At 36.0% G+C, this 21,854-nt stretch overlaps 2 protein-coding genes across 2 annotated transcripts; one reads left to right on the forward strand and one right to left on the reverse strand.

Annotated features, from left to right (window-relative positions):
• Nucleotides 1-1,744: 1,744 nt before the first annotated feature.
• Nucleotides 1,745-3,942, reverse strand: LOC110620000. The gene is made up of 3 exons (XM_021763541.2): nucleotides 3,560-3,942; nucleotides 2,718-2,791; nucleotides 1,745-2,050 (listed from the first exon to the last, which is right to left on the reverse strand). The coding sequence occupies exons 1-3, from the start codon at nucleotides 3,824-3,826 to the stop codon at nucleotides 1,972-1,974; spliced, it is 420 nt and encodes a 139-aa protein (XP_021619233.1). The 5' UTR covers nucleotides 3,827-3,942; the 3' UTR covers nucleotides 1,745-1,971.
• Nucleotides 3,943-13,426: 9,484 nt separating this feature from the next.
• LOC110615342 (galactoside 2-alpha-L-fucosyltransferase) lies at nucleotides 13,427-16,303 on the forward strand. Its single transcript, XM_021757211.2, has 2 exons — nucleotides 13,427-13,869; nucleotides 14,457-16,303. Exons 1-2 carry the CDS (start codon nucleotides 13,584-13,586, stop codon nucleotides 15,914-15,916), a joined length of 1,746 nt encoding a protein of 581 aa, XP_021612903.1. The 5' UTR covers nucleotides 13,427-13,583; the 3' UTR covers nucleotides 15,917-16,303.
• Nucleotides 16,304-21,854: the final 5,551 nt, after the last annotated feature.

The following is a 21,854-nucleotide window of genomic DNA, read 5'->3' on the forward strand; positions in this document are numbered from 1 at the left end:
GCATCTTTTTAAGCTCTTCACTCTCCGCCGCATCTACTTTTCTCTTCTTTTTATCTATAATTCATAATATGTAACTATATTATTCTTTCTCAAAATTAATTAGTTAGTCGTTAGGTTTTGCATTAAAATATTTTTGTAATTTAAAAAAATATTAAAAGGTGAGAAAACTTTAAAATGTTCTCACATTACTATTTATGGTATTTATATGTTTAAAGAATAATAATTTTAAAAGCAAAAAATCTCCCTTCTTTTAATTTTATATTTGATATGCTTCATTTTATAAAAGAAATTTATTTTTTTTAAAAAATTGTATATATTTTTAATGTTAATAAAAAAAATTAATTAAATTAAATTAAATTTTATATAATTATTTGATGCTCTGAAATATAGAGAATATGATTTATTATAGTTGTGTGAACTTGGCCGGAGGGAAGGTGTTCCTCTCATTTTATTCCTTCCTTTTTGTTTGCTAGTGACGCCTAACGGTCTTTCTGTTACCGTGCCACATGCCTCTGTCATGCAGATCGTAGAAAAGCGTCAGATACCCTCTCCACGTCAGACGGCCATGTAATTCCTCCGACACGAGTGCAGCCTCCGACACGAGTGCAGACAGGACTGCGAAATAAATGAGTCTGCTATAATTTTTCATGTCACGTCACCGGACTAAGCTTCTTTCTACCGGACTTGGACTTTATGAGTGATCCGATCCGTTCCGCGTGTTCAGATTAAGGCTGAAAGGTGTTAGACCGATCTGTCAGAGAAATTTCATGAGTTTTGAGCTAATACTGCTTTTTTAAGTCCGGCCTCATTCTGAAGAGGAGAAATCCGGCGATCATTATTATTTATTATTAAAAGCAATAAAATATTTTACTCAAATGACAATGAAAATTTAATAGACTTTTTAAAATTAGAGTGGTGTTTTTAAAATTCAGTAGTTAATTAATCAACTTACCTATTTGTTTATTATGTAATTCTTTTTATCCTTTATTCACACTACGTTTAGTTGATAGATTATGGGGAAGAAAGAAAATAAAAGGAATTTTTTTAATTTCTTTTTTTATTAAATAAAGGAGGGAAAATATTACCTTTATAAATTATTATACAATTTTTTTCTTACATTGTCATTTTCTCTCTAAAATAAGAAAATATCTAAAGAAAAATATTCTTTTGTTGTTAATATTATAAATAAATAAATGTGATATTGCACTCTTTAAGTCATATTCAGAATTAAAGATTTCACTAAAATTTAGTTTAATTATTTTCTTTTAATTTTTTTTAAATGAAAGAATTTAAAAGTTTTCAACTTAAAAAAATTATTTAAAAAAATAAATTTTTATATAATTTTATAAAAATCTATTTTTTTTTTATACCAAAATGAGTAATACTTAGCGAAACCGATTAAAGTTAAAAAATCAAACATACCACACTTGCCACCTTGCAACAGAAAACAAAATATAGCTATTGGTGAAAAACATCCAAGCACAGGAACAACAATAGTGAAGGAAAAGTATCCATTTTCATATAACACTTGCTTCCTCAACTCTTCAAAGGCATATTTTATTATTTTTGGTTTCAAATTATTCTCCTCCACTCAAATCAATAGCTATCTCAACAAAAACCCATCTGTAGACCAGAGAATAGAAGCTCAAATGGTGGTTCCCAGAAGAGACTAATTGAGTTTCAAGGAGTTGGGACTCTTTTTAGCAGGAATATAGGTGAAATTCGAAAGATAGCACGTACAAGATTAGACAAAGGGAAAATACTTTCACATAAAATAAATCTTGAAAAAATATTAACAAAAGGGACAAACAAAATAGTAGCATAATGCAATTGGTAAACAGAGTACAAGCCTTATGCCATTGATATTCGAAGAGAACATCGATTCAAATTGCTGATAACTGCATGTAGTTTCAACAATAGATAAGGAAAAACTACGTCTTGAACTCAGACAAATAATTAATAGTTGCTTGCTTATTTATTTTGCTCGTCAGTTTTTCCCCTATCCCCACTGCAACAGTAGAAGTGTGGCAGCTTCACTCTCCCGCAACTCCTGAAAGCAAAGAGCAAATCACGGAAAAGGTCATGTGCAGATGTGTTAGCATACTTGGTAAATATTCAAGGAGATGGAATCAAACACATGATGTAGTTACAGAAATTAGGAAAGACTAGCTGCTATTATAATAATGAATTTCAAAGTAATTGATGAAAAGCACACTCATCGGTTTGAAAAACAGAGACACAGTTGAAATGAACCCATTCAAGGCTACAGTTTCATATCTCCACCTAAATGCTTTTGTAACAGATATTGTTTCTGTTTGTTTTATCATCCCCAAGAAATTGACTTCATTTATTCAGATTCTCTCCAAGAGAGAGAAAGAGAGGTAGAGTGAAGTAATGCACTCCTCAGATCCCTCCAAAATTCTAAACCTGTCTTACTGAAAATAGTACCAACTTAAAGCGCAAAATAAAGCAAACACAAAGTGGAAGTTTCTGCAAAACTTTTGAATTCAAAAAGGCATTACCATTTTTACAAATGTTGAAAGTTAAAGTCAAATCAAGAAACATTTCTTCTGCAAACTTATTTTCCAACTAACCTTTTCTGAAGCAGCAATTCAAACATTTTCTAGCGACTGGAATTAGATATCATAAAAAAAGGGACAAGAAGTTCTCAATGAATTATGTTCACTAAACACCAAGAATCATTGGCAACCCCTTACCTGCAACGAATAATGACCGGTGTTGGTTTCAAAGCCTTTGGTCCATTTCTTATGCCTCTCTTATGGGGAGACACCTACATGTATAAAAAGATTACAGTGTTCACAAAATCATGGCTCCTACATAAAACTGGTCCGAAAAGAAATGCAAAGTGAACCATACATCAAGAAACCTCACCATTGAAAAAACATACTACACGGGTGACTAAACAGTCGCGCATCAAAAGTAAAGCTCACAACAGGAGCTCTAATGACTATAATTAGGATTGCTACTTCAGAGATAGTTAAAGGGAAATCATCATGGAGGTTTCAGAAGGGGAAATGTCCACGCATTCACACATCTGCACAGTGACATTCACTACACATACAACCCAAAATCAAAATGTCATGACCCTCGAAGGCTGTCCCTGGAATTTATGAATACAATTGATATGCTCATTATTGCAAAATCCGGAAAAGCAGAAATAGTAATTTGATGACTTCCTAGTCCACCTCAACAATAGCTTGTTCTTCTCACACACTAAATATGAAGCAAGCAACCCAAGGGAAAGGCATGAAGAAGTGATCCAATTTCTCTTTATTGGCAATAAGTAAGCAATATCAGCATTTTCTCAGCGAAACCCAAGAATAAATTCACAATCAGAATACCAGAATGACCAGAAGCCAATTCCAATCCAAATGTATAGCCACCTAGAACCCCACCAAAACCCTAGTTTAACCCCACCCAACAAAAAAAACTCAGATCCTAAATATCATTAAACGAAATAGTGTGATCATAGAAATAATGATAACACAAAATGAGAATAGTAAAACCCATCAGAGCAAGAAATGAGATGAGCAATTACCTTCTTTTTTGGGACAGCCATCAGTTCCATGGATCCACCAAAAGAGAAACTCGGGAATCCAAACTCTAAGTTGTTGATGTATCTGCTATTGCTGTTATCTGGGCCCGGGTCGAACTCCGGCAAAACCATCTGTGTAGGTGCGATCGTGCGGTGGAGGGACCCATCCAACGGTGAGGGCATTGCTGCGATGTGGGACCACCTCAAGAGAGTTAACATGGCCCCATGGTTACCGCCAGCAGTTTTTAGCATCCCTAATCGCAACGCCATGGATATGAAAGAATGGGGGAGCTCGCTTCTCTGTTTATGCTTCAGTTCAGAGGCGATGACGGGCGTTAGAAAAGGAGAAGGGGGTCGTGTTCAAACGGCGTCGTAAAGAGACGAAATTGAGAAAGCTGCGAAGGAAGTTCAATACGAATCAAAATAGCGTCGTTTCAGACGATAACATTTGTAATGAGATGTTCATCAATTTCTTTTACTAATATTACTTTTTTAAGCATTTGACTAAAATTACTTTTTGTAAAATAGGTTATTTTGAACCCTGCGATTTTATTAGATTAATGCTATTAATTTTCTGTAATTATTAAATTTCCAAAGGATTATACTAAAACGAGTTAATTTTTAATAATAATAATGTAGAACATATAGTTTTTTTTATGTTATTTGTGTAAAATTAATAATAAAATAGCAGTAAGTAATGAATCTTATTGTAACGTTGTACTCTTTAAACAAACTCGTTTAATGTAATATTTAGGGATGTCAGGCGGGCGGATTTTCACGGGTACCCGATCCATTCAAATCCTATTAGAACAGATTTGGATTTTTACAAAATGGATTTGGGTGGGTTCGGATTTGAAAAATTTTACCCGTCTCGGATTCGGGTAAGGTTCGGGATTAGGTGATCGAATACCCGTTACCCGAACCCGATTAGCTATACTAACAAAACTAACCCTAATCCCTCATTCCATTTTTCATTTTACCATACTGCTCTCCACTTCACTGACGACTGCCGACAGCCCAATCGGCACCGGCGACGTCTCCTTTCTCTCCCCAGTTACGATAAATCTTCTCTCTCCAGTCAGCGATATCTCCTTCTCTCTCCAGTCGGTGACATCTCCCACAGTTAGGGATGGCAACGGATCGGGTATTTTCGGGTACCCGATCCGATCGAACCCTAATAGAACGGATTTGGGTAGTTATAATCGGGTTTGGGACGGGTTCGGGTTTTAAAAATAATACCCGTTGCGGGTTCGGATCGGATTCGGGTTTTATGTACAGGGTACCCACCACCCGAACCCGTTTATATAAATAATTAATTTAATATAAAAAATATATTTTACAATAATATTTATAAATTTTTTTATATATTTTTATTTAAAAATTTAAATTTAAATATTTTTTAGAAATATTAGATTTTTTAAATGAAAATTATTAATGAGAAATATTTTTTATATAAATTATTAATTAAAATATATAAGATTAAACGGGTTCGGATTTTATTCGGGTAATAATAATCGGGTTTGGTACGGATTCGGATAGTTTAAATTAATTTTTAATCGGATTCGGAACGGATTCGGATAGGGGTGAGCATTCGGTCGGTTCGGTTCAAAACCAAACCGAACCGAATAAACCGAAAACCGAAATTTGAGTGTTTATGAAAACCGAACCGAACCGATTTTGGTCAGAAACCGAATCGAACCGAACCGGTCTGATTCGGTTCGATTCGGTTCGGTTTGATCGGTTTTGATTTTTAATAATTTTTTTATTTTTTACCCTTTATTTTTAATATTTTAAAATTTAATTAAAATATTTTAATTTTAATATGATTTAATTTCTATATATTATTGAAAAAACATATTATTATTACTAATCGGTTCGGTTCGGTTTTTTCGGTTTTTTTTCTGATCAAAACCGAACCGAACCGAAATAACTGAAATTTTTAAAATTGAAAACCGAACCGAACCGAAATATATAAAAAACCGAACCAAATTTTCAAATCGGTTCGATTCGGTCGATTTTTTCGGTTTGAACCGAATATTGCTCACCCCTAGATTCGGATATTACTAATATAAATTGGGTTCGAATTCGGGTAGTTTAATTTTCGCGGGTACCCTACCCGTTTACATCCCTACCCACAGTCCCACTTTCCAGTCTAACGCCTCTCTCCCCCACTTCACTGACGAGTGCCGGCAGCCCAGTCGGCACCGGCGACGTCTCCTGTAATGACCCGAAAACCGATACCCCTCTGTAACGGCCCGAACCACTACCCAAAAACCCCCTAAAACGTCAACAAAGCATGCATAGAAAACAATCATGAAAAGGCTGAACAGGGCACTTTCGGCGGCACCTTCGGCGACCAAACCCTCTCTCCAGAGACGAAACTCGGGCTTTTTCGGCGGCACCTTCGGCGGCCGAAAGTCCCTCTGGTCCTAAGACTTGGTTAGTCCCTTTTTGGTACATGATGTATGTATTGGTTTTATGTTGAGTTGCGTTGGAACTGAACTTGTGGCATGTGTTGTTTACCATGCTAGAGTTTGACGAGGACTCTAGTGGAGGTTTTATGTTTTTGGTTTAATGCATGCACAGGTTAGGTTTTAGTTCTTTGGATGTGATCTCAGCTTGATGTATGATATGTTGACCCAGCTAGAGTTTTTGAGGGCTCTAGTAGGGGGTTCTTTATGTTTCCAGTTATGTTGCATACAGGTCAAGCTCGGTATTTACATCATAGGTTACAGTTTTTATGCTAAAGTTTTGATCATGTATGGGATTTGACCAGGTGGTAGGAGGTATGTTTGGCTTGCTATGGGTCCCGGCGGCCTTATGCCGATCTGGATCCTAGCGCCGGTAGCGGTCCGATTTTCGGGTCGTTACATCTCCTTTCTCTCCCCAGTCAACGATAAATCTTTTCTCTCCAGTGACGACATCTCCCACTTCCTAGTCGGAGACAACTCTTCCCTCTCCTCGGTCGGCATCGGCGACATCTCCTTCTCTCTTCCGACTGCCCTTGCCTCTCTCCAATCGGCATTGGCGATATCTCATTTGACTAGAACTCTCTTCAGGTTTGCTATTTGATTACTGTAATTTAGAATTTATGGACTATTAATTTGATTATTTGGATACAATTAAAAAATTTAATTGCAGTTATGAATAGACTTTTTAAGGACTCTTGGTAGTCAGTGATATTTAATGTGATGTATTGATGATGTGTTGTTATGCGTTGCTTTCTCTTCTCCTGTAACAGTTCACTGCTTTGATACTAGATGGATTCTGCTTTTGGTTTTTATTATTGCTATTTGATTACCGTAACACTGTTGATTTTTAGAATTTATGGCTATTAATCTGATGTATGGACTAAAAGTTGCTATTAAATATTTTTAGAATTTATGGACTATTAATTTGATTATTTGGATACAATTAAAAAATTTAATTGCAGTTATGAATAGACTTTTTAAGGACTCTTGGTAGTCAATGATATTTAATGTGATGTATTGATGATGTGCTGTTATGCGTTGCTTTCTCTTCTCCTGTAACAGTTCACTGCTTTGATACTAGATGGATTCTGCTTTTGGTTTTTATTATTGCTATTTGATTACTGTAACACTGTTGATTTTTAGAATTTATGGGCTATTAATATGATGTATGGACTAAAAGTTGCTATTTTAGTTTGTGGTTATGTATTGACTTAAATAAATTTATTTGTTGATTAAGTTACTATATGTTATTTGTTTTTATGGTTATGTATTGTTTGCTAATACATGTTACTGTTCTCCATATTTAGGATATTTAAAATGTCAACGTTTAATAGTTCCGAAGATGTAGTGAGTTGCAAAGCTACTGCTGTTTCTCAACCTTCTTCAACTACTCTGCCCGTTAATAGTTCCACCTATTCTCAATTGGAGCCATCGACACCAATCAATCCATCTCATTCATTGCCAGCCACTACAAATCCAACTGGAAGTCTTCCTCCAATTAGCAATTTGGGAAAGAAAAGGAAGTTGACATCAACTGTTTGGGATCATTTTGAAAAAGTCCATCATAGTGGGAATGATTGGGCAATTTGTAATCATTGTAAGACAAGTCTCAAAGCAAATAGCAAAAATGGGACTAAGTCTTTGCACAATCATATAGAGAAATGTGCAAAGAAAGGCAATCAAGACATAGTCAAATGTCTAGAAAAGCAAAAGCAGATTTCTATAGATATAAGAAATGATGGAAAAGTGTATTTTGGAAACTTTACATTTGATCAAGAAAAATCAAGAAGGGAGTTAGCATGTGCCATTATATTACATGAGTATCTATTTCGCATTACTGAACATGTGGGATTTAGAAAGTTTATTGCCAGCCTTCAACCACTTTTCAAAATGGTTTCTCGAAATACTATTAGGAAAGATATTTTGGATATCTACGATCTTGAGTTCAATAAATTATACAAATCTTTGGAGAAACTCAAGAGTCGAATAGCAATCACCACTAATATGTGGACATCAAATCAAAAGAAAGGCTACATGTCTACCACAGCACATTATATTGATAGTATAGTATTTTGGGTAGCTTCTCCTCAACGTGTAGAAAAATTTGAAGAAATGGCTAGACAATTGAAGATTACTTGTACAAAAAAGTTGAGTTTAGATTGTAAAACAAGATGAAACTCAACATATCATATGCTTCAAACTGCAATTGAGTACAAAGATATTTTTCCTAGATTGAAAATTAGGGAAAAAAGTTACAAGGATGTGCCTACTGATGATGATTAGGAAATGACAAAAAGAGTTGCAGAAAAATTAGAAACTTTTCACAGCATCACTGAAATATTTTCTGGGAGGAAATATCCAACTTCTAATTGTTTTTTCATTTCCATTTGCCAATTGCGAAATTCAATAGTGGAATGGACTAGTTCTAATGATGATGTTATAAAGTCAATATCTGCTAGAATGTTTGAAAATTTTGAAAAATATTGGAGTGTGGTTCACATTGTTTTGGCTGTTGCTATCATATTGGATCTACGGTATAAGATAAAAGTGGTGGAATACTATTTTCCAATGATTTATGGTGATGATGCATCAAATGAGATTGAACAAGTTAAGGTTACTTATTACAACTTACTTAATGATTACCAATCTTGAGCTTTCAAGCCAAAATCTCAAAGTTCATCTTCAGTTCCACCTATTTCAGTTTCAGAAAATCAAGGTTCTTTGAAGAAAGACTTTAGTAATCTAGTTGCATTTCTTAATTCTTCTTCCACTAGTGTTCATGTGAAATATGAATTAGATCATTACCTTGAAGAGTATGTTTTGCCATATGCAAGAATTTGATATTCTTAATTGGTGGAAGACAAATGGGATAAAATATTCTACATTACAAATGATTGCTAGAGATTTTTTGGCTGTACCTGTGTCTTCAGTTGCATCTGAGTTTGCTTTTAGTACTGGAGGTAGAGTTGTTAGTATTCATAGAAGTAGACTCCATGAAGATACTTTGGAAGCATTGATGTGCTCACAAAATTGGTTATGGTTAGAAATTGAAGATAACCAAGAAATTGAAGGTAATTACAACAATAAACTCTTATTTTTATTTTTTTTATTTTAATGTAAAGCTGATAAATATTATTAATTTTTTTCTATATTACTATGTAGCTGGTTGTTCAAATGAGAGTATATCTTGTTTATGGGATGCTGAGGATGATGTGAATTAAATCATGCATTTCACAATTTTAATATGTAAGTTTGATTTTTATTTTTTTATTTCATTATTTTTTATGATAACGTGTATTATTTTGCAACTGTGATATTCTAATTTTTTTGTATTTATTTTTTTGAAGCTTTTCAAGCAATTTGATATTGGAGATTGAAATGGCCAATTGAATATATTTTATGTTCAATTAATGTAATTTAATAAACTTTGGGAATATTTCATTTGTTCAAAATTTTATGTTGGATAGATAATTGATTAATGGTTGTGTTATGATGAATTTGTAATATATTTATTTTATTTTAGTATATTTAAATTTTCTAATTCGGTTTGTTATTTGGGTTATAATATCCAAATCTTTAAATTTTTTTTTATCATTGAATTGAATTTAAAAAAACCGGGTTCGGTCGGGTTCGGGTATTATGCAGGTATTGTTAAACGGATTTGGAACGGGTACGGGTAATAAAATTAAAATACTAAACGGATTTGAGACGGATTCAGAAATTTTATATATAATCGGGTTCGGATTTGGGTACCCTCAATTTTGCGGGTACCCTACCCGTTTACATCCTAGTAATATTACATAATTTTTATATTATTAGTTTAAAATTAGTAATAAAAATAATAATATTTAATAAAAATTAATAATTATTTGAAAACTAAATATTAATTAATAAATTTTAAATTAAATAAATATTAATATTCAAATTTGAAATATGTTGTACTCACCGAACAGGTCTCCAATTAAAACTTGCATGCAATTTTATATCTTAATATTCGATGAACCACAATTTGTTACTCACTTCCCCAGTAAGCGTCAAGTATGGCTTTCTCTCTAATTTTCATAGACACAAACTTCTCTTGGTCGTCCTCTATCCTGTTTAGTTAGAAGACTGTTGACTCTTTTCAGATAGTGAATTTTTTCCTTCTTATCTCTAGGCATATTTTTGTGCATAAATATTTTTTTTTGATTCTTTGATAGATTAGACCTTATGTCGAAATTTTTTTTTTTTAAATTTTTTCTTATTTTTCTATTTTTTTGGTATGCTTGTTGTTTGTTGCACGCATATGAATTTGGATATGTCCTTTTGTCTTAAGAAGCTCCTGCATGTGATTTGAGGAAAATGAGGGTTTCTGAATCTATGAAAGTGTCGATCTTCTCCTTCAGTCACTCACTCATCTTTACATATTATACTTCAGAAGGAGATTAATCTATATTAGTTTGCAAAAGATCATTTATTTTATGTGTTGAGAATCTCGATATTTTATCGCATTCCTTTTTTTGTGTTGGATAGTCGATCTTATGACTATTGTATACGAGCAAGCAAGCTCTTCTTAGTTCCCCTTTTTAGCTTGGATGAAGCTTCTAATCATGGTAATTTTCATTTTTTTTTCTTGTCCTTAATGGCATTTTTTGGAGTGATAATGGCTTTGTTGGGTGGTTAAGTGTTTCAATAGTATGTTTTTCTAATAGTTGGGGACCACTTTGCCTCTTTCTCCATTTTTTTTTCTTGTCCTTAATGGCATTTTTTGGAGTGATAATGGCTTTGCTGGGTGGTTAAGTGTTTCAATAGTATATTTTTCTAGTAGTTGGGATCACTTTGCCTCTTTCTCCGCCCAGTAGTTTGTGGTAGCGCGATATGCTATTCTCCATAAGTTAGAGTTTCTTTTTTCTTACTGAGTTTGTGGGTTCTTGGGTTGGGTCTTAGTTTTAAGCTTTTTACTGGGTTTGAGATTCTAACTGTATGTGTTATGTAGTTTTTATGTAATGGTTAGGTGATAGTACTCTTAAACCTTAATTTTTCTAATAATATGAGACATATTGATGTCTCCTCCTGCCACAAGCCAAGTTGTTCCTAAGGCTCTTTAGGGAGAGTGACTAGTCGCCCACCAGCAGAGGCTGGGCCCAGTTGGCTACCGTAGGCCTACGGAGATCTTGAGCTGTGCCTTCACTCCTTGTAGACCGTCCCCCCTGTCTACAAGGGAGATGAGAATTATTGTAACGACGGTATCGGTGATAATGTATAATTACTATTTTACCCTTGGAATAAAATAAGTAGCCTGTTCATGAATTCTCATGTTCAGTTTTTAATTTTATTTTTTGATGAAAAAAAAATATAAGACCTATTTTTTAGTTTTTTTTTCTGGCACTCTTGAATCTTGTATTTTTTTTTTCTAGTAACATATTGTAATTCGCTTTCCTCCTTAATGTGACATTGTTGAAAATTGTTGAAAATAGAGTGAGGTCATTTCTCTCTTGCTAGAGCACAACCTTTATATAGTTGGGCGCAACTTCTTGAGACAAGAAGATTGAATTGCAAATTGAGATAGATTTGGGTTCTAATTGATTTGAGTAGACCTTGTTGCGGGAGTTTAAAAAAGAGTAAAAGTGAGGTAGTTGGCATCTATGGGTGAGTGTAATAAATAAATTCAACTTAAAATGAGTGTGTAAAAATACATATATTGAAATTTATATATGCTTCGCTTTTATATTGTAAAAAGATAAAATTGTTATCAAATTTTCTGAAAATCTGACTGGTACTAATTAGTAAATAAGAGATCTCGATCTTATAGATGTAACGAAAATTTACTAAATTATATCATTTAACGTAACTTTATACCGTAAACGATTCGACTAATTCAGAAAGAGTAAACTTTATTATTTTGAGCACCGAATGTTATGGTATTCAAATTTTTTTTATAGATGACCATATGTTAAAATTTATTAGTGATTTTACTTTAAGCGATTATTATGTTGTATAATATATATAATTAAAATTATAAAAATTAATTAATATAAATAATTTAAAACAGTTTTATCAAAATGAATAAAGAGATAAATCTATAAAATATAAATATACTTAATTAAATAATTTTAAAATAGAAATAAATTAGTTAATTTTATAATAAATGGACTTTCTAGTAATTCACTCTAATTATTATGATGTAAAATGTTAAATTTATCCATAAATTATAAAGTAAGGGGTAAAAATATTAAATTTATTTTTTATTCAAAAATATCTTTAATTATCAATTAAAAAATCAAATATATTTAAATAAAATTTAATACCAAAAGGCTACGCCTTAACCGGCCAGCAAAGGCCCATTTGATACTCAGCTAAGCCATTATAAAATGTGGACCAATGAAAATATGGGTTTAAAAAACCGTCGCAAATAGGATGCATCCAAGTCTGCCCTCCTGTTGTAAGCAGGGGAGAGCATAAATCGGTCTGAACCGAAAAACTGAACCGAATTGATCAATTTCGGTTTAATGATTCAGTTAATTGGAAGATTCGGTTTGGTTCGGTTAATATTTTTTAATTTATTCGATTTTAGGTTCGATTCGATTTAAACATATTAAATAATCGAAAAATCAAAAAACCGATTTTATACATAGAAATACTGATTTTATATATATTTTTAAATTTTATATGAATTTTTATGAATTTTTTAAGTATTATTATTATGTATTCAAATAATATTTATTGATAAATTTATGTGAAATATTTATTAAATTATTCTACTAAAATTAAAAGTAAAAAATTAAAAAAATTACAGATTTCGATTTGAATCAAATCAAACTGAATCAAATCGATTTTTATCAGTTCGATTCGATTTAATTATATTTTTATAATTAATTTTTTCAATTTTTAATATTTTTATAATTCAATTTTCAATTCAATTCGATTCGAAATCGAACCAACCGATTAACAGCCTAGTTGAAAGTCCTTAGCAAGGTCCTTGAAAGTTTAGAAACTCAGTCTGATGCCACTGACTCACAAAATCAATTAAGGATAAAAGATTCAAGAAAATAAGGATCATGCTCCTTAAAAGTCGAATAAAAAATTAAATAAACGTAAATCAGAATCTCATACCGTCCAAACATCGTACGCATGTAAATGATAACCAAGTCAAAAGGTAAAATAAAGAAGGCACATCCGAAAAAAATAAATAAATAAAAACTAATCAAATTTAGCAAAAACACTTGAATCTAAACCTCATACTTAGGATCTCGAGATATCAAAGGTAATTCACGCACAAATTTAGAAAAAAAAAAAAGAAGAAGAAATTTAAACAAAATTTAAAAAAAAAAAAATATTTTTATCTTCCTTTAATCTGACCTTTTAGCTCAATTATTATAAGACCTTTTTGAAGCCGGTTGTTCATAATTAATTGATTAATTTAATTTCATCTCTACATATACATGGTACTATAAACATGTCGTCTCGCTCTGAAACCTCTCAAGCAGCAGCTCCAGAACAGAGTTCCCCTCAACTCTTCTCTTCTTTCTCCATTTCCTCTCTATGAGCAATACCAAATCTTGCGAATGCGGAATTGAATGGATCCAAATTCTTCCACAAGGAGGCCATTATCGCCTCCCAATTACACAGATCAAGGCCTCATCCAACTCTCTCGATTCCGATTTCGAAGATTCGGATCCACCACCTTGACTCTTACCAAGATCTTGGCATCCTGTTTGGTCGCTTTGCCTGTATTATTCGTGCTCTCCTTGATGCTTCGACACCGGCCTTACGATTGGTTACTGGGGTTGGGTGAAGCTAGAGTTATCGAAATCAGAAACTACCCAAATGATACAGTGTTCTCATCATTAGAAGTAGGATTAGGTGAGTTCCTTCAACATTTCTATTTTTTTTTTTTTTTTTAAAAAGTTGGGAGTTCTGTTTCAACTTACTAAGAATGTGGCTGCATTTTGTGTGAAGCTTTTTTGGGTTTTTATAAATTTCTAGCTGAATGTATCTCCTATTGTTACATTAGGGTTATTTCAATTTGTGTGAATAGAATCACTCGGATTTGAAACGTTTGACCAGTTCGTGTTATGCTCTTAAGAATGTCTCGAAAATGAAATCAAAGTGGAGTCATTTGCCATTGGGCTAGTAGTACATGGTCGAGTGCCTCCCTCATTGCCAACAATTAACAGAATTCGCAATTACCAGAAAGAAAAAGTCAAGTGATTTTACTTATCTGAGATCTCACCAAACTTGGATTAGAAATTCTGTGATTGTGGTAACAATAATTCAATAATAATAAGAATTTCTTCTTTTTTTTTTCAGTTCAACAAGTTGGAATGAAATGGAATATATGAGTGATTTCATCTTCACTTTATTCTGTGTTTAATATGAGAGAAGTGGCCTTTTTGAGATATGATATTCTAAGTTTGTATTATTTTTTCTTTTTGTTTTTTCAAACTCAGGCTCAGGACATGTTGTATTACAACCTACTGATAAACCAAATGACAAATTGTTTGGTGGACTTCTTGCTGCTGGATTTGATGAAGCTTCTTGCACCAGTAGGTACCAGTCTTTTTTATATCGCAAGACTTCAACTCATAAGCCTTCTTCATATCTCATTTCCCGACTCAGAAATTATGAGGATCTTCATAAACGTTGTGGACCTAATACTGAGTCCTATTACAGAGCTCTTGAACAACTCAAGTCTAACCAAACAGTTGGTTCTGCAGAGTGTAAATATGTTGTGTGGATATCTTTTAGTGGATTGGGTAATAGGATATTATCACTAGCTTCAACGTTTCTTTATGCTCTTCTCACAAATAGAGTCCTGCTTGTTGACCGAGGTAAGGACATGGCCGACCTCTTCTGTGAGCCATTTCCTGAGAAATCATGGTTTCTGCCCATGGATTTCCCTATCATTGATCAATTCGATAGCTTTGATCAGAAAGCTTCTCATTGTTATGGGAATATGCTGAAGAATAGTGTTGTAATTGCTTCAGCAGAATCAGTCCCATCCTATCTATACCTTCACCTAGTTCATGATTATGATGATCATGATAAGCTTTTCTTCTGTGATGAAGATCAATCCTTTCTTGCAAAACCCCCCTGGTTGATAATAAAAACGGACAACTACTTTGTCCCTTCTCTTTTCTTGATCACTTCTTTTGAGCAAGAGCTAAGCAAATTATTTCCTGAAAAAGGAACCATTTTCCACCAACTGGGGCGGTACCTTTTCCATCCCTCAAATAATGTGTGGGGACTAATCACAAGGTATTATCAAACTTACTTAGCAAAGGCGGATGAGAGCATTGGCATTCAAATTAGAGTTTTTGATTCAAGACCAGGTCCTTTTAAACATGTGATGGATCAAATTTTAGCCTGTACTCTGAAGGAGAAACTGTTGCCTGAAGTAAATATGCAGGACTCTGTTTTCACTCTTTCTGAAAACCCAAAATTGAAAGCTGTTTTAGTGACATCATTAAATTCGGGGTACTCTGAGAATCTGAAGCACATGTATTGGGAACACCCAACTTTGACTGGGGAAGTTATTGGCGTATACCAGCCAAGCCATGAGGAGTATCAACAAACAGAGAAGGAGATGCACAACAGGAAGGCATGGGCAGAAATGTACCTCCTCAGTTTGACAGATGCATTGGTTACAAGTTCATGGTCAACCTTTGGGTATGTTGCACAAGGCCTTAGAGGTTTGAAGCCCTGGATACTTTATAAGCCTGAAAATGAGACGACTCCTGATCCACCTTGTCGCCGAGCAATGTCAATGGAACCTTGTTTTCACGCTCCTCCCTTTTATGATTGCAGGGCTAAGAAAGGAACCGACACAGGTGCAATTGTTCCTCATGTGAGACATTGCGAGGATATGAGCTGGGGTCTAAAGGTGGTTGATGGTCATGATGAATTATAATAGCCTTTGTTATTTGCATTAGTTACCCCATTTTTGCATGCAACTAAGATATAATATCTAAAATCTGTGACAATACGTTAAAATTGGTGGCACTCAAGTGTCACCTGTACAATATCATATCATTCTTCTATCTTGGAGTTACATGTACAATATCGTTCCTTCTATGCTCCTGTGCTAGAGTGGCTGGCTTAATGTGCTGCTTACAATCCCTGGAATGTTGTACTATGCATTGAGAGTGTTGCCTTCTTTACTGCCTGCAATCTCTGAAACATATTGAATAGGTGCTACGAGGCTTGAGTGGATTTTTTGCTTGCTGCTCTGCCTTCTTTTACTCCAAGCAACGTGTGAAAGATATGCAATAAATTCTACTCTCTCTGCCTTTTATTATCCGTCGTTTTAGATTTTTTTTTTTCTAAATAACTATCCTCGGCATTTAGTCTTTTTCATCTCTATTTTTGTTAAAATATAACATATCTATTGCTTTTTTTTAATTCGTATGCAAAAACCTTAAATCAGACATATATAAAAAATGAGTAATAGATATGAGTCGATATTCTGGATCATCTAAACAAAATTTGCATTCATTAATTGATGGCCAGCTCTTGCTTGTCTATAAATACTTTTCTCCTCGTCTGGTTTCTTAAGGTACCATCAAGAATAGTTTCTGTGCGTGAGGATAAAAAATTATTAGTGTAAAATCAGGAAAATAAAATATACTCATGCGAGGATGAGAGATATGCAACAAATTGGATTGTTGCTAACTAGGAATTGCGAACATGTGCAGGTTACGAGTTGGTATCATATCAATGTTACATGTTGGCCTGTAAAATATTTCTGAGTGGATTTTCGTACATAATTTCACTCTTTTAGCTCATTTTAACTGTTTGGTCGGAAGTAGCTATTTAAAATTACAATGCTCAATATGGAAAAAAGAAAGCTCTCATAATCTTTTTTATGCAGCTCCATAGGAATAGATTCATTATAAGCCGCCATTGATTAAATTTATACTTTCTTAATTACTAAACTTTGATATTTGTTTCATATAATCATTAAAATATTATCTGCAGGATATGATCTATTACAAAGAAAAATTATTGTTAACTTTTTTTTAAATTAATTATTTACCCCTCTATTATAAAAATAGATCAAAATTAATATCTATTAAAAACTAAATAATTGTGATGTTTTGAGATCCACAAAATTGGATTTACGGTGATTGTTTAAGCTTGGTCTGAGAATAGAGTGTTCTTCTCCTTTTATTCCTTCCCTTTTCTCTGCTAGTGACACTTAACGGTCTCTCTGCTATAGTGACGCTTAACGGCCTCTCTGCTATAGTGTCACCTACCTCTGTCACGCAGGTTCGTATGTACGAAAACGTCAGACGCCCTCTCTATGCCAGACGGCCATTTAATTTCCTTTGGCGCGCGTGCGGGCAGGGCTGCAAAGTGACTGGGTCTGCTGTCCTTTCTCAGGTCACGTCACCGAGCTAAGCTTTTTCCTTCTGAACTTGGGCTTGTGAGTGACCCGGTCCGTTCCGCGTGTTCGGATCAGGGTTGAGTGTGCTGGACCGGTCTGTCGGGGGAGCTTCATGAACTTTGGGCCAGTACTGCCTTTTTGGGCCCGGCCTCCTCCTGGGGTGGTGAAGTTAGGCGGTCATCAATTACCCATTTACCTCCTCAGCAGTTATTACATGATTGATAAGGGGGTAAATCTCTAGGACCTCATAATAACCGTGCGGCCTAAGGACGACTCTTCACAAAACGTCCCTTCCTCACCTTTACTGTTTTCATATTCGAATTCTCAAATCTCTACCAAACACTTCTTCTCCTTTTGCTCTCTGTGTGCTCCACTTTTCTCATCTCCCTGCTAAAATCATCTTCAAGGTACGTTTCTCAAACTGCAATGGATAGTCCCAGGCTTCCTGATGTCCTGAACCAAGAATCTAATGTCACCCCTTCTTCTCTGTCAACTTTCTTTTCTCGCGAATACTTGGACACCCCCCTTTATCACATTAGGGCTCCCCATCGTAATGAGAGAATCGTCCTTCCGGATCCTCCTCCCTCTGGTCTCATCGATCCCCAGAGGGATCTCAGTCTGGTCTTTTTTGTCAAGCAACACAAGTTTGGCCTGACTTTCCCATTCTCCCCGTTTTTCATCGAGGTCTTCCGCTATTTCGGGATTACCCCTCGATGCTTGCCCTCCATCCTCTTTATGTGTTCCTTCGAGTCGGTGAGTCTCAGTTGGGGTTTCAACCCTATGGCTGCCCTATTTTCTACCTTCTTCTGTCTAGTCCGGGCTAGCCAGAGTTTTTATTATTTTGCCCCTCGAAGGGGGTTGTCCATCTTTTCCGGGCACAAAGATTCCATCAAGGGTTGGGACAAGGGGTTCGCCATTGTAGAGTTGAAAGGAAGCCCAGGGGTGTCGTTGCAAGTTGACCTTCCTTGGAGGAATGTACCTCTGGGCTGCAACGACCTTCCCCAACTGATCCTCTTTGAGCAGATTAGCCTTCTCAGACTAACTTCTGTTAAGCGAAAGTATGAAATTGAGAAGTGCATGTTTGTGTCTAGTCTTTAGGATTGCCAGGATGCTGGTACTTGTTAGATGAGGTCCTACCTTTCTTTGTTTTCTTTTTGCATTTCGTTGGATATGCCACTAACTTGCTTGATTATTTTTTGTTTTCTGCAGCTTCCGGGGTAGTAGTTGCTGCTATTGAGGGAGCTTCGGGACCAGGGTCACTTTTGATGCTGAAGGTGTTCCACAAGATGGCACTGAGGTTGTCTCAGCTGATAGGGGCACCTCCGAGGGTGGAAGTGAGGTCGTCCCAGTGGGTAGAGGTGCTTCTAAGGCTGGGGCCAAGACCGAGGCTGTAATACCCGGTTAGACTCCGGTGTCGGAATTCCAACCTTCTGATGGAATCTCCATTGGAATCCGGGATTCTCGGATGCCGAAACCTCTTAGAAGGGTAAAATAAGGTTTTATGAAATGATTTTATGGTTTTAATGCTAAGTTTTTGAATTAAAGTTTTCAAATGAAGAAAAAAATGCCTTGGAGGAAAAGCCCAAGTTCGGCTGCCGAACATGGTGCAGTTGCGGAAGCTCCTTTGGCCCCCGAAAGTGGTTTGGCCAGCCACCTATAAAAGGCCCCCTGTCTGAAAATGGGGGAGCTTTCTCTTTCCATTTTCGGGCTAAGGTGAGTTTTTTCCCTTCCATGGTTGATTTTATGTTTTCCTTCAAATCCTTCAAGATTTTTATAAGTTTTTGCTTTGTTTTGAAGATTTTAAGCTTAAATCAAAGTTTTAAGCTTGGAGACCTCCGGAGACCATTTTCTCCTCATCTCCGAGTTCGGATCACATCTACTCTCGATCTTCAAGAGATAAGTGTAGATCCTCATCTATTCTTATGTTTTAAGTAAGTTTTAAGTAAGTTTTAAAAGGGGTTAAGGGTATATAATGCATGTTTTTTAGTAGGATATTATGTTAGGGTTTATGTTAGCTTTATGCTTTAAGTGATGTTTTTGTGTTGTTTGTTGGGGTTTAGCCTAGTTTTATACCCCTTATGCATGTTGAAATGTGTATGCATATTTTAGAATAGTTGGATATGTGTTTTCGAGAGTTTTGGTGGCTAGATGTGTGAGGCAAAATCGGGTTCTGTCACTCAAGGAGACCCAGGTTCGGCCGCCGAAGCAAGGTTCGGCCGCCGAAGGCTTTGGCCGCCTAAACTCGCACCTGAAAGAGGGACTTTCAGATCTGGAGGGGAGTTTCGGCCGCCGAACCTGCCCTCGAAGGTTGGTGACTTTCGAATCTGTGAAGGCTTTCGGCCGCCGAACCTTGCCCCTGAAAATGCCTGACTTTCGGATCTGTAGGGACCTTCTGCCGCCGAACCTGCCGCCGAAAGTCCCCTGTCCAGCCTTCCTTTGCTTGTTTTCTATGCATGTTTTGGGGAGATGTTTAGAGTCTTATAGAGTATGTTTGGTCCCTCATTTGAGTCCACCTGTGTAGGATCAGACCTGAAAGACCGAAGAGACCAGCAGTGAGTTAGCTGCTTCAGAGTCAATTGAGTACTAGCCAGAGATGAGTAGAACAGAACTACGTATTATTTTTAAAGTAACTAAACTTTTGAGCATGTTCATGCATCACGATTGCCATGATTATTAGGTTGTTGCATTAGAATTCACGAATATGATGCATTGCATAACTTGCTATTGATGTGGATGGATATTGGATGACCCACTAGCCCTCGATATGATGTGATATGTTATGATATGATATGGAAGTCTAGGTGTGGCCTACACTACGCCTCTGGCAATATGTAAGAGAAAGACCAAGTGTGGCCTGCACTATGCCCCTGGCACAGTTGGATATATTATGATATGTTTAAGCGAAAGCCCTGAGGAGCTCCTGTTGTGGGCCGGGCACATTGAATATGTAGAGGGTTACTGGTGACAAGTTCATCCTTGATGTGTATTGTTTGTGATGTGATGCATTTCATGAGAGCATATGTTTATTAAATTATTTTTATTGTTCTGCTCTCTGGGCTTTAGTAGCTCACCCCTTTCCCCTAACCCCCAGGTTTGCAGGTCAGAGGTAGCACAGGAAGTCGGCAAGGGTAATGTTTGTGTTGATGTAATAGATTAGTAGTGGACATGTAATGTATTGTGGACTAGTATTGTGCTTGGCCCTAATGTTAGTTGTAATCCCTTTTGTACATGATCTTTATGTGAATGTTTTTAATGATGAGTTATGATGGAACCAAACTTGAGGCATGTTGTAATACCTGTCTAGACTCCGGTATCGAAATTCCTACCGTCCGGTGGAATCTCGGATGTCGGAAACCTCTAGAAGGGTAAAACCATGTTTTCATAAAATGTTTTAATGTACTTTATGGTTTTAAGCAAGAAAGAAATTAAGTTTTGAATGAAAATGGTCTTGAGAGGAAGACTCAGGTTCGGCCGCCGAACCTCAAGTTCGGCCGCCGAACATGCATGCACTTCGGGAGTGCTTTAGGCCCCCGAAGGCATAAGTGAGGGCAGTCCAGGTTCGGCCGCCGAACATGGCATGCATGCGGAGGCACGTTAGGCCCCCGAAAGTGGCCTGGCTAGCCACCTATAAAAGGGTCCCCTTATCCGAATGGGTGAGCTTTTCTCCCCATTTTCGGCCAAAGTGAGTTCTCCGCCGTCCCTCGCCGATTTTGAGTCTCTTCCTACAAATCTTTTATGAATTTCATGAGATTTCACTTTGTTTTGAAGATTTGTGAGCATTTAAGCAAGTTTTGAGGCTTGAAAGACTCAGGAGCTCTTTTCCTTGGTTCTCCAAGTTTAGGTCGTCTCTCTCTCGATCTTCAAGAGGTAAGAGCCGATCTTGAACTCATTTTATGTTTTAAGTAAGTTTTAAGTTGATTCATGGGGTAGAAATGCATGTTTAGGTTAGTTGAGCTTTGTTAGGTTTTATGTGATTATATGGACAATGTGTGTTGGATATGCATGTTTGATGTGTTGTAGTTGGGGTTTAGGATAGTTTGAGACCCCTAGGTGTTGTTGTATGTGTGTATGCATGCTTTGAGAGAGTTGGATGCTTGCTTGAAAGGTTTAGGAGGAAAATGTGCAGTGAAGAGCTGAGTTTCTGCCCTTTGGGAGAAACCAGGTTCGACAGCCAAAAGGATTTTCGGCCGCCGAACTTGTCTGTGAGGCAAGCCTTTTGGCTGCTGAAGCCTGCCCCCGAAAATGGACTTTCGTCTCTGGAGGGCACTTTCGGCCGCCGAAGGTGCCGCCGAACCTGCATGACTTTCGTCTCTGGAGGGACTTTCGGCCGCCGAACCTGCCGCCGAAAGTGCCCTGTTCAGCCTTCCTTTGCATGTTTCCTATAGATGTTTTGAGGTGTTTTAGGGGGTTTTTGGGGAGTATTTTAGAGTCATATTCATGTTTGTTAGGTCCCTCATTTGAG

This window comes from Manihot esculenta, chromosome 1, assembly GCF_001659605.2.
Source record: "Manihot esculenta cultivar AM560-2 chromosome 1, M.esculenta_v8, whole genome shotgun sequence".
NCBI lineage: Eukaryota > Viridiplantae > Streptophyta > Magnoliopsida > Malpighiales > Euphorbiaceae > Manihot > Manihot esculenta.

Coding starts and splice junctions, on each gene's coding strand:
- LOC110615342 (XM_021757211.2), top strand. CDS start 13,584: ATGGATCCAAATTCTTCCACAAGGAGGCCATTATCGCCTCCCAATTAC. Junction 13,870..14,456: donor ATCATTAGAAGTAGGATTAG/GTGAGTTCCTTC, acceptor TTTCAAACTCAG/GCTCAGGACATGTTGTATTA.
- LOC110620000 (XM_021763541.2), bottom strand. CDS start 3,826: ATGGCGTTGCGATTAGGGATGCTAAAAACTGCTGGCGGTAACCATGGG. Junction 2,792..3,559: donor TGGCTGTCCCAAAAAAGAAG/GTAATTGCTCAT, acceptor TTATACATGTAG/GTGTCTCCCCATAAGAGAGG. Junction 2,051..2,717: donor CCGGTCATTATTCGTTGCAG/GTAAGGGGTTGC, acceptor CTTTGCTTTCAG/GAGTTGCGGGAGAGTGAAGC.